Source organism: Populus trichocarpa, chromosome 8 (assembly GCF_000002775.5).
Source record: "Populus trichocarpa isolate Nisqually-1 chromosome 8, P.trichocarpa_v4.1, whole genome shotgun sequence".
In the NCBI taxonomy this organism is placed as follows: domain Eukaryota; kingdom Viridiplantae; phylum Streptophyta; class Magnoliopsida; order Malpighiales; family Salicaceae; genus Populus; species Populus trichocarpa.
Window position 1 is genome coordinate 12,974,435 of NC_037292.2, and position 13,670 is coordinate 12,988,104.

Consider the following 13,670-nt stretch of genomic DNA (forward strand, 5'->3'; position numbering starts at 1 on the left):
TGGTCTCTGCACTCTCTCTCTCTCTATCATATGTGTTCATTGTTGACTTTGGATCTGAAAAGGTTGTGTTTACTCGGCTTTATGCTTCTCTTTAGTGTTCTTTTTTACTGCTATGGTGTACAGCCAGTGTATTTTCATTTTTGGTTCTTTCCTCGGAATATATCAAAGTAAACCCTAAATGGGTAAGCTGAAAACCATTCGTAGAATCCGGTGTTTTTCCAGGTATAAACTAGCTACTACCTGGGAAAAATATAAAAATGGTACCTTACATTGTCCACTGTTATCCATGCCTTCCCCAGTTTTTGTTGCAAGTGATTGTACTCCCTCGTTTTTTCTTTTTCTACTATTTATTATTTTTTTTGCACCGCCCACGATTGATTCTAATTTTAGAAGAACTAAATGATGAGTTCCAGATAAAGTTTCTTTTGGGAAGCGAGGAGTTCCGTTTGGATAGCATCATTGAAGAACCAGAGATCCCAGAACGCCATTTTTTTCGTTTACCATGCTATTAGTATAAATCTCCAAGTACTCTTATATAGCCATAATATACTTTTGTTATGGTGTTTAAAAAAACCCTTTGCCGACTATAATTGCATGGAAATCGAGGCTCTTGTGCACGGAAAGACTTCCGAAGTAAAGAGTATGCTAGTATGGTGCTTAAGTTAGCATTCACTGAAGAGGGAAAGAGCCTTAAGAGAACATGTTCAATGTGTTTGCATAATAAAGCCGGGAGAGAGAGAGAGAGAGAGAGAGAGAGAGAGAGAGAGGAGACGCCTTTGCCTTGGAATTCAAAACCCTTTATACAGCTTTGAGCTCATATGAATTTGTTGACAGACAAATGCAAAATAGACAATTTATATGATATATGTATGAGCTTTGAAGAAAAATTGAGAGATTTATTTTTGTTTAAGCCACTACCCCTCAAGATTTGTACGTTTTCCTTGGTGTTAAGCTCTTTATTATCAAGAATTTGTGGTCTTAACTTGAGTTTGGTTTTGTATTTTGTATCCACCTTGTTTGATATAATAAAACTTTGATCCATTTACGCTAATATAGAATAATAGTGTTCGAGAATATGGTTAATAACATATTATTTTTTTAAAAAAAAATATGTTTTTAAATCGTTTTGATATACTGTTATTAAAAATAATTTTAAAAAATTTAAATTTTTTTTATTTTCAAGTAAAAAAACATTTAAACGGTAAACACTACCAAAAGTTCCAAATACTCTCTTAATCAAACCATATAAATTTGATGTTCTTAATTCCTTTCTCCTTTAATTTCCCATTCTCTTTTAATTAACACTTTATAAGAATATTTAAGAGAATCTATAAACTTAAGAACCGAACCTTATCTTATGAATAGTATATGAGAAGTACAGTAACTGAACTTGATTATAGATTGGATTCAAACTGAACCTGTAAATTTTAGATTAACCAAACCAAACCTATGTTAGATTAACTGAACTGAGTCTGATATATAGAGACATCCATGCACGCATTTGTTTTCCTTATAATTCTCTTATATTTTTCAATTCTTAATATATACTCGACAGCAGTGTTAGAAATAAATGGTGATTTTACATGTAATGCCATTCTTTTTAATATATTTAGAACATAAAACAACTATATAAATCTATATGACTATTATAATATTTTGTTACTTTATCTTATAAAAAATTATAATTATATATTGAAGTGTTATAGTAAGAATATCCTTAGTTATTGGAGCAGCTTTTATGCACATAGATTAATTTCTTTCCTTGATCCAATGTCAAACAAGCCCCCTCTATAAGATAATGATTTTTTAAAGTTTTAAAAAATATTGTTAATTTTATCATCATATATATTCTACTTTTAGACTTTTAAGAACACATAATTTTTTGTCGATCAATTTTATGTTTGATTTTGAACATTATTTAAGATTGAGTTATTTATTTTGAACATATTTAATATTGTTAATTTTATGTTTTATTTTGGCTAGTTAAGATCTAAGAAAATAAAAAGAAAAGAGTAGTAAAATAAAGAATATTCAGCGCTTATCAATATCAAGTTTGTTTTATTAAAAAAACTATAAAACTCTTAGAATAAAATAAATTAAGTATTCACTCTTGGATTAAAAGTTATTTAATCGTTAATTAATCTCCAAATCAGTTGTCCAAAATCTATCATTGTTTTATAACATGATTTTAAATAAATATCATAGAAGTACTGCAGCAAACTTATTTATTCATAATAATAAATATTAATTAGTTATTGAATGTATTATTATCGAAATTAATGTTGCAGTTATGCTCGACATTATTTACTACTTTTAACGGTTCCCAGTCCCCCGCTTGGAATAGTTTCTTCCGACAAGGAAGCGTACGAATGTTGGAAGATTCAGCATTAATTAAAATCCATCACTGCTGCAACCATCATCCGTACGCTCGCGCACATATTCTGATCAATTCCTCTTTGCCAGAATAACAAGATACGCATACCCATTTCGTACATTATTAGCATATCCTGTGGGTCCTTTTTCTTCTGATCTAGTTATGACCCTAATGTCAGTCTTGATGGACTGTAATTAATCCACTTCCCACGGTTGCCCGAGGGGGCTGAGGCTTTCCTTTCACGAGCAGGACGGTGGCAACAATGATCTGGTTGCTTCCCCGCGACGAGATTTGACACCGTTATAAATTATATATCTAAACACGCTATAGTATTATTTTTAAATATAATCTTTAGGGTTTTACTTAACGGCGAAGTGGATTAAATCTACCCAGGGTGTCCACCCGATTAAGGAGCTGGATTTTATATCATACAGTTTGACCCAGTTTAACTTTAAAAAATTAAAAAAAAATTATGTTTGAGATTTCACATCAAAAAAATTTGAAACAATGCATGAGATATAAATTATATAAAAAAAATACGAGGTATGAAACGTGGTATAATTATCTCATATTGAAAAGTTAATAAACAATTCATGTGAATATAAGTTATATATAGTTATTTCACATTGAAAAATTAAGAAACAATTTATGTTGATATAAGCTATAAAAAATAAATGTGAAGTAAAGTATAACTATTCCACATCAAAAAATTAAGAAATAATCCATGTGAATGTAAGATATAAAACATAAATGTAAAGTGTAGTATAATATAATTATTCTATATTGAGAAGTTAGGAAACAATTTACGTATATGAGCTATATATAGTTATCTCATATCTAAAGGTTAAAAATACAATTCATGTAGATGGATGCTATATATAGATATCTCACATCTAAAAGTTAAAAAATACAATTCATATGCATGTAAGTTACAAAAACAACATGTGAGGTTAGGTATTTATAAATTGATTTTATATTTTTAAGGTTTATTAAAAAAAAATTTAAAAGAAGCCTGGTCTCACCTAGGTTATGTTGGGTCACCCGAGTTTTAGGTAAACCTGGCTGGTCGTCTGGGTTAACCAGGCTAATTGCAAGCTAGGGTTTTTGTAATTTGAAACTCGGCTAAGACCTCGGGTCAACTTATCATGCTTGATTGGGTGTCATAACTATGGTGGATGCCATAGTACCTAAAAAAATAAAATAAAAAAATTATGTTTGAGATTTTAATATCCCACATGAAAAAAGTTTTGAAACAATACATGTGGATGTAAACTATAAAAAATGTGAGGCATGAAGTGTAGTATATTTAATCATACGTCGAAAAGTTAAGAAACAATCAATGTGAACGTAGACCATGAAAAAAAATATAAAGTGTAATATACTCATCCCATATCAGAAATTTAAGAAACAATCCACTTGGATGTAAGTTATATATAGTTATCACAAATTGAAATAAAAATAAGAAACAATATATGTGGATGGAGACAATAAAAAAATATATACCAGGCATCAAATGTAATATATAGTATAAAATAGAAACGTGAAGTGTAGTATAATTATCGCACATCAAAAAATTATTAAATAATCCATGTGGATGTAAGATATAAAAAATGATATGTGAGACTAAGTATTTATAAATTAATTTTATATTTTTAGGGTTTATTAAAAAAATTTGGATCTCACCCAGGTTATGCTGGGTCATCCATGCTTTGGGTTGACTAGGTGGATCATCCGAATTTGACCAATTCCATTTGCAAGCTCAAGTTTTTATGATTTCAAACTCGGCCAAGGCCTCAAATTTCTCAAGTTCCAGGCCAACATGTCAAGCCAGGCCGGACCTGGTTTCATAACTATAAGGAATACTACTCAATTTCCAAAATCAAGCAATGAGAATGTATACTTTCATGGATCCATAAATTTTAGTGTGAGTTACAAGGCTGAATGGTGAACTTAGTTATATAAATTATATATGTACTAAAAGGAAATGATCTTTTACCTTAGAAATGACACCATTGAAATTTTTTCAATTTGTTTTACCATAGAGGGTACTGTAGCGTTGACAAATCTGTAATTTACTCTTTTTTTTCAAAGAAAACAAGTTTTTCTTATATTTTTTTTTATTCATGACATTTTTATCACTTTACACTTGGTCTATTTATCACTATTCTTTTTTCTTATCTTCATTTTTTATGATTTTTTTTATTTTTTTTCCTTTACACTTTCTTGGAAAAAAAATGTTATTTCTTATTCGTTACACTTACAATATTTATCACTTCATACTTGGCCTATTCTTATTATCATTATTTTATAATTTTTTCTTTTTTTATCTACACTTAAAAAAAAGTTATTATACAAAGATTTCAGGAAAATGTGTTACAATATAGCAATTGTAATATTATTTCATTTTTCTATTACGTTAAAAACGAGCTTGAGATCTTATGGATCTTTATTAACACATATGATTTTTACTATATTTTACTATATATAACCATTCACTTTTTGATTCACAATTATATTTTTACTTGTTGTCAAAAAAACATGTTAATAACACCAACAAATTAATTCATTTGTCTTAGAAAAAAATTATTTAACTTGCAATTAGGTGAGTAGAATTGAGGAGTTAATATTTTTTATTTATTTATTGGCATAGATAGTTCTCGATTTTTTTAATTAAATATACGCATAGGATTTTTTATTTATAATTAGGATTTTTGTTCTAAGAAAACGCATTTGAAAAGCTTGTATATTTATAGGTTTTTTTCTAGAAAGATTATTCGACCCGTGGCGAAGCGCAGGTCCAAAACATTTGTTAATCTTAATTAGTTGATATAAAAATAAAGTAAAAAAAGAAAAGAAAAAGAAAGGAGGCTGCTACCGATTAAGGAGCATCAACAGTAGAGGATATGGAATTTATGCTCTATTTGACATTGCTGTCAAACCATATTTTTGAAAAAAAGTTAGTTTTTTTGAGCTTTAAATTATTTTTTTGATGTTTTTGGATCGTTTTGATATGCTGATATAAAAAATAAATTTTAAAAAATAAAAAATATATTATTATAATATATTTATAAACAAAATAAATATCATAAAAAATAATTTTTACTATATTTCCAAATAAGCTGATGAAAGGGATAGGGATAGCAGTTAGCTATCCTATTAAATTATCTTCATAACAAACTTTATTTAATGATTACATTTTACTCAAATATAAATTTATTTTATACATAGATATTATATAATCACGATATTAATAAATTTAAAATGTTGAATGAGGTTGAAAAATAATCTTACATCACTTTCTAACAGCTATACGAGAAATGTAATTTCATATGAATAAACTAAAACTAAGTGAAGTCATAGTAGATGGTACTTATTTCTCATTAAAAAAATAAAAAAAATGTTAATCATTTTCTGGTAACTTCACGCAAGGCAAAAATTTTATTTTTTATTTTATTTTTGAGTTGATAGTGAAAAGATTGATTGATAAGTCATTTTTTACAGGCAAAATTCGGGAGTGTGTGTAAGGAATACGGATTACCTTATTAGACCAGATAAAGAACGGGTAGGGATTAGCAAATATTTCGAAGGTTGAAACTTTTGCGGTTTCAATTTGCTTTTCATATTTTTAATATTAATATTTTTAAATGTTTTTAAATTATTTTAATATACAAATGTTAAAAATAAATTTTAAAAAATAAAAAAAATAATTATTTCGATGTATTTCTAAGTAAAAAATACTTTAAAAAACAACCACAATTACTCTTTTAAACACTTTTAATTTTTGTGATTGATATGCTTTTAAAAACATTAAATTTTTTTGCTTCAAATTATTTTTTTACTGTTGTGTTTTTGAATTGTTTTAATATGTTAATATCAAAAATAATTTTTTTTTATCTATTTCTAAGTGAATTTTTTTTTAAAAAACAACCATTATCACAATATAAAACACTACAGTAGACACATTTTGTTTTTATGTTGGAAGTTGTGTTTGTATACATTTTAAAAATATATTTTACTTAGAAAAATATTAAATTGATAATTTTTTTAATATTTTTTAATTAACATGTGTTATTATCCAAAATTTTAAAAATCTAAAGTAAATATCTTAATATATTTTTAATATAAAAAAAAACATTATTCATCACACTAAACACATTTAATTTATTTATATGCTGGGGAATGATTCGCAGTTATCAAAAAAAGAAGAAGAAGGAGGCAGCATACTTGATAACTCAGCTATTACAGACCTCTCCTGACTAGTTTGTTCCCAATCAAACCATCTTTATTCTCTGAGTTGTTGTTTTCTCTGGTTTTTATATATATATATATATATATATATATATGCTTTCTCTAAGTTGAAACTAAAAGCCTGCAGGAGTTATTGCTCTGTAACCCTTTCCGTTTCTGCCAAAATAAATTCTAATATCATCTGAGGACTTGATCATCCATTTCAACGTTCTCAATCCCAGCCTACAACCTGCTTCATGCGTGCATGCCAACTCCGTCCATGATCCGTCACTCCTTATCTGACACCTGCACCGTCGGCAGCCCTGCCACCTGCATGCGAGGACACCTATTTTAATGACCCAAAACAATCCAAAGCCTTAGCTAGGAAATCCTCCCGTCCGAGGTAAGTTTTTGCATGCCAAAGCATGCATTATCAGTGTTCTTTGAATTTGTAATTTCTTGAGGTATATTTAAGACATTTTTTTAATAATTGCCTTGTTCTCTGGGTTGGGGTTATTTGAACAAACTTGGAGAAAAGGGTTTAATTGAGTAAATTCAAAGAACGCTGGGGTTATTTAAGCAAATTAACTAAAAAAATAATCGATAGGACTATTTTGACAGCTGTGAATCAAGGAAATTAAACCGTGGCCGTATATTCCTATTCACATTATGATGATAGGTTCAGGGTAGGGTGATTTGTGCTGTGGTGACTTTAGTCACCCAATTACCTCTTTTACTTTTACCTATGTTCACTTTACAATCTTGAGCATTGATTGTGTACAAATATTTCTGACCATGGATTTTTCTAAACAAAGAAAAATTAAAATTCTTAATTCTTGAAAAATTATAAATAAATAAAGAAGAGAGAGAAATTTATTTTCATTGGAATTCAAACTTATATTAGGCAATTAAGACTATCAAATAAAAACTCCTAGTATGATGGATTTATAAATATTAAAATTAAATCATTTTGTCATTGATATAGAAAAATATCGCTGATTTAATTATTTTGATCTAAAAATTTTAGATTTAATACTTTCCGTAAATTAACTATAAATTAGAGTGGGTGATCATGGAGCATACTTTCCGTAATATATAGAACATCTTGGACGCATACCAAATTATACACAAATATGAAGTCTATGTTTGAACAAAAATACAATGATATTATTAAGATAAGAAATATGGAGCGTATTTTATTAAAAAAATAATTTTGATGTGTTGATATTAAAAATAATTTTTTTAAAAAAAATATTATTCTAATATATTTATAAACAAAAAAACATTTTAAAAAATAATATTTACATTGTACTAAACACTTTTTAATTTATTTTAAATAAATCCATTAAATTTATTTGAATGTTGGGCTTAATCTTGCTGGGTTACAAAGTTTTTCTATTGAAATGGGCTTATAAGTCTTTTAAATGTATAATCATCTCACGATATTGATTTACTTGCACATATTTGAGTATCAAGTAAATTAATTTTCGTTGATTTCCCCCCTCTTCTTCAAATCCATCACGGGAAGAATCCAAGTTAAAGGCTGATATAATATTTGAATGTAAGCATTTCCCCTTTTAAATGCATGCCAAGTCCAAATTTTGAGAATTCCGAAGACCTTTTGCTGGTTTTGTTAGTGTGTTGAAGTTATGTTCCTATAGAACCTTTATTATTTTTTTATAGCCCTTGGAATCAATTTTTTTTTTTTAAAAAATAATGCCTAACCACGATTGAATAAATGAAATGGTTGTTGCCAACCCTAAAACGATTTTTCACAAAAATATGCTTTCAATTTAGTTTCCGAATATTTTAGTAAACCAATATCCTCTAATCCACATTAACCTTATAAATCATATCGTGAGAATTGATTTATAAGGTTTTAGTAAACCAATATCCTCTAATCCACATTAACCAATATCCTAGATGAAGATTTTAGTATTCATCTAGGGTTTACTCCCTCGTGTCTCAAGTTCGATCACAGGGATTTAGTTTGGTGAGCGGAAGATAATTGTACTCAGAAATAAAAAGGGTAAATTGTAGAAGCGTGCAGTAACACTTCTGTGATAAATTGTAGAAGGATTAATGTTGTTGGGTCTCTGTATACTTGATTTTGAATTAGAAATACGATAAAGAATAGAAAAGGTGAAAAAATAAATAATGCTAACTGCCAAAATACTTTTTTTTTTTTTTTGTAATATAGAATAATTTGTATTGAAAATACAATAAAAATGAAAAAAAAATACTTTATTTTTGCCGTCGTTTTTTTCTCTTTTGGTAACTTATATATATGCTACAAATTTTTGCTGCATTGTTTTTCTTTTTAATTAATTTTATTGTGTTACAAATTCAAATCATACCATCTTTCAAAAAAGAAAAATCATAATATATAAATTCTTAAAATAAATACAAATGACTGTGGAACAAATTAATTTCTCTCCTCGCTTTTTATAATTTTTATTTAATCTTCAATTAAAATCGTAATATATTTAAAAAAACACACTTTATTTATATTCTTTTATTTTCATTTTCTAGTTTTTATTGGATTCATTTAATTTTTTCATTAAATATTTTATTAGATTTCACACATATCAAATTCTTTATACATGAAAAATAACATTTAACACGCAACTCGCAAGCTAACGAATATAAAAAATACATAGAATAATAAAAATATGTGTAACTCAACTGATTAGATTCTAGATTTGTATTTTAGAGATCACTAGTTTGAGTCCCATAAATTTCAGAGCTACTGGAGGCTTATATAATCGTTAATTTCAGAGTAGGGGTGAGCAAAAAAATCAAAAAACCAATTAAACCGAGAAAACTGAACCATGAAAAAAAACCGATTAAACTGATTAAAATTTTAAAAAAACTGACCGGTTCGGTTCGGTTTTATAAGCCTGAAACTAAAAAAACCGAACCGAACCTAAACCGGAAAAAAACTGAGCCAAACCATTTTGAACCAGTTTTTTTCTAAAAAAACCGAACCTAACCGAACCGAAACCGGTCGGTTTGAACCGGTTTCGGTTTTTAATTTTTTTTTTTTTATAAAAACCGAATCGAACCGAAAATGAGCACCCATACTTTAGAGCTTGTAGGATTAGTCGAGGTACGTACAAATTGACCCGGGCACTCATGTTAATAATAATAAAAAAAAAAAGATAAAAATACATAGAATAATAAGATTAATAAGAGTAAAGGAATGTTTTGAACATGAAATTAACCATAGGTAGAAGAACCCTGCAAGCATTGACCCAAAAACAGTCTTCTAGCTTCCTACCTCTCCCGCCTCTCTGTTCTGTTATCTCTTCGCTGTAGATCATATTGTTCATCTTGCTCGCTCTCCTAAGCAAGGGTAGGCCACCAGTAATCCAAGCCCGTCGTCGTTAGTTTCAAATCTTCCTACTGCATTCCCATGTTCCTTACAGTCTCACAAGCGCGGATTATTGACTTTGTGGGATCCTTGAGATAGCCAGTCCTTTAAGTTCTTATGGGGATATGGTGGTGCTGGTCCTTTCGTTCTTTTGAAAACGACTCCTAGCTCTTGGTCTGGGTGGTGACAGTGACAACGGCGTCTGATTTGATCATTTGGAAAAGGAAGGAAAGGAAAGGATTGCACATGGTGGTGGGGACTCCCCTTCAACTCTTTTGCTTGGTTCACAGGATTAGAGAGAGCATCTCCAATCAATCTATGCTATAAGAATCTTCCTTTGAATGCTAAGTGTGTGGAGATCCTTTCTTGTGAGTGCTCTTCTTCTTTTAATATCAGGAATTTCTTTTGCAAATTAGTACATTTCAGAAAATAAAAAACAATTCAATTTGAATGAATAGTTCAATTAATATTTACTAGAAATAGCATAAACCTTAATAAATTTAAAAGGTTGCTTTATTACTAGTAACGCAAATGTTTATTTATTTTTTAATTTCTTGTGTTGTTGATAATAAATTCTTAATTATCTAAACTCTGCATTTTTTTTTTAATTCAACTATGCTGGTTTGAAAAGAAAAAAAATCTCTGCTGAAGTTATTTTTCTTTAAAAAAAGAAAACTATTTTCTTGGAATAAAATCATTAGCTCGACAAGGGTCTCTTAATTTGTGCCTTCCGAATAATATTTTTAAATTATCACTTGTTTAATGTTGTATATGGTTTCCATTTAATATGTTTATAAGCTGTCATCGCCATGGCAAGGGACACTCTCGCAGCTCTCCCCAATGTTCAACCTTTTCCATTCCAGCGTCAGAGCGGTATGTTTTTTATTTTAAAATGTATACACCTGAAAATAAAAAAAAATATAGTTTAAAATAAAAAATAAAAAAAATTCAAATTTCTTTCGATCTCAACTTTGGATTATTACTCCATAGTTGTATCTGGTCAGTTATCTATGACCCATGCATGATTCACTATCACCAGTGTCAGTCTCTATCACAAAGTGGAAGAAAACCATTTATGCAAGAAAACAAGGGATTAAATGTCATATACTTGCTGCAGCTTCTAAAATATGAAGTCGGAAAGATAATGATGTTGAAATTTGAGGTGATGATTACTTGCTCAGAGTGCTAACTAAGCACGTAAAATAGGGATTTGACTATCTTCAACCAGGGAATGACTAAATTCTCTGTATTGCTTGGAAAATCGACCTCGGAGGAGCCAAATGTTCAATTAGGGAATTGACTAAATCATAAGTGAAAGATTATTTAATGGAGTAGCAAAATGAAGAGTGCTGTCTTCCAGGAATATATTATCAGAATTAAAATTTCAAAAGTGATTTTTAACTTGAAGGGTATGAAAATGTTTTTTTTTTTAATTTTTGATATTATCACATTGGAATCATGAGAGGGTGTGAGAATTGAAAAAAAAAAAAAAAAAAAAAACCGCCCAAGAACTTACACTTGCCGATTGCGCACCATATGGATTCCTTCATTAAAATGTTTTTTTGTCATCTTGGAAGTTTGTTCCTTTAAGCTCCTCGTGTTCAACCTGCAATTCAAAATGATCGACAGAATGATTAGAAAACTAAGTAAAAATCAATAACAAATCAGAAAAAAAAAAAAAGAGAGTAAAGTATTGAAAACAGACACGAACCATGACACACACGCCAAAAAATAGAACAGAGAAGGAAACTGTTTGCAACGGGAACTATGAAAAGCGAACTAGGGAAGACGATACAGATCGATAACGCAGCAACACATAAATGATGGGTGATGGGCACGTTAATATCAAGCCACGAGAAAAATAATGGATAAGGAGGAGAGCTCGGCACCCAACGCAACTAGGAAGGATCTTGCAAACAACATAAGGCATCTACTGGACGCGAATGGCAATGGAATTGGCAAGGAACGAAAGAAAGAGCTGTTATGCACAGTAGTACTGGAAAAGATGATCCAAAACCCACCATCACAAAACTTTTGAACCCAAATGAAAACATTGGACTGGAAATTCATTCATTTTCAGGACCAAAAAAAGCAATCCCTTCTTAACGATTTACAGTCACCAAATACATATATCTCATGATCATCTTAGCTACTGCAAGCTCCAGTATTCCCCTTTCCAATTCTATTTTTCTTTAGTTATATTATACGTTGTTCTTTCCATTTATATATGCCAAATATGTCCGGTCTCAGTTCAATTGAGTCTGCAGTTATTGCCAATGATTCCCGTTGTGAACAAGGTAGATATGGCCAGGATTCCCATGAGCATGGTAACCATATTGATACTGAGGAGGCGGAGGAGTCTTCTTCTTTGAAGAAAACGCTACTGGCTTCGACATCTGATGATAGTAGCACCTTGGAGTGGTAGAAGTTGAAGCAATGGTGGCACCACCATAGCTATTAGAGGGTGAGGAGGGGGAGGAGGAGGAGGAGGAGGATGAGGATGATTTGGAAGAGGAAGAATATATTTTTTTCGGGAGCGAAAGGAAGGCCCTGATCTTTAAAGATGCAGTCGGGGTTGCTGCTCCTGCTCGATCGTATTCCTCGATGAGATTTGCTAGATCCTCATCCGAGGTGATCGATACCAGAGCGTCTAGATCTTCTTTTGGCAACTGACAACGGAGACTCACTGATGTGCCACACAACTCTCCAAGCTTCAACAATAACTCTGTATGCCACACATGCAAAAATATTCCACCCCATATCACTTACTCCATCATCATTTATCCACACACATACATAACAAAAGCATAACATTTGATACAGGTAAAGCTAAAAAATGAATTACCAAAAGTAAAGGAAAGGGGAGATGGTGGAAATTCATATAGAAAACACTGACCAGCAAAGGAGATGGAACGGTCGACGCCGATGACACGGGTCTCGCCACCTTGATAACGGAGTTTACCATCGGGAAAACGGGGGATGATCTTGCCACCATAACTGCAGAGGAACTTGATGGTGGCAGGGGCAGAGGAGGGGGCTTTGAGGTGAAGCTTGGTGGTGTCAAGTGAAGGTCCGACCATACTTGAGTAATAAGAGAAATGGGGTCCAGTCGATCTAGTGAGAGAAGGAGGGAGAGAGAGCTAGCTAGTTTTGAGAAGCTAAGAGGTTGAAGGAAGATCCTAAGCTAGTTGCCTTAGAGCTGCCTCTTCAAGCCTAACTATGGTACTCTTCTTCCCGTATTTATAGAAATGGTTCCTTGCTCAGGGAGGGTGAAACTTGAGTGTGGGGCTCAGCTTACGTCAGTTAAGATTCCTTGAGAGTCCACAATCTGGGATAAAGAGTAAAGTTAAATAACTTCAAACCATAGACTTTTTGACTCCTTGTCGTCGGTCTATAACGGGCTTGTTAAAAATATTTTTTAAAATAAAATACACCTTAAATCTAACCTTTAACACATTTCTAAATGGATGATTAATAAGTTAAGCTCTAAGAAAAAACGTATTTGTATTGTATCAGAAATTTAGTATAAAAATACCATGAGTTTTGAAAAATCCTTAAATTAGGTTTTGAAATATACTGTTTTAAATATTTTTTTTATTTTTAGATTTTATATTATGTTTTCTATTTGTAATTTTGATTTTTTTCCTTGTAAATGTTGGATTCTAAACTATTCAAAGAATTGTAAAACTTAAGAAA

At 30.4% G+C, this 13,670-nt stretch overlaps 1 protein-coding gene across 1 annotated transcript; it reads right to left on the reverse strand.

The window, feature by feature from the left end:
- Positions 1–12,006: 12,006 nt before the first annotated feature.
- Positions 12,007–13,201, reverse strand: LOC7473212 (uncharacterized). Its single transcript, XM_006379943.3, has 2 exons — positions 12,871–13,201; positions 12,007–12,699 (listed from the first exon to the last, which is right to left on the reverse strand). Exons 1-2 carry the CDS (start codon positions 13,052–13,054, stop codon positions 12,242–12,244), a joined length of 642 nt encoding a protein of 213 aa, XP_006380005.2. The 5' UTR covers positions 13,055–13,201; the 3' UTR covers positions 12,007–12,241.
- Positions 13,202–13,670: the final 469 nt, after the last annotated feature.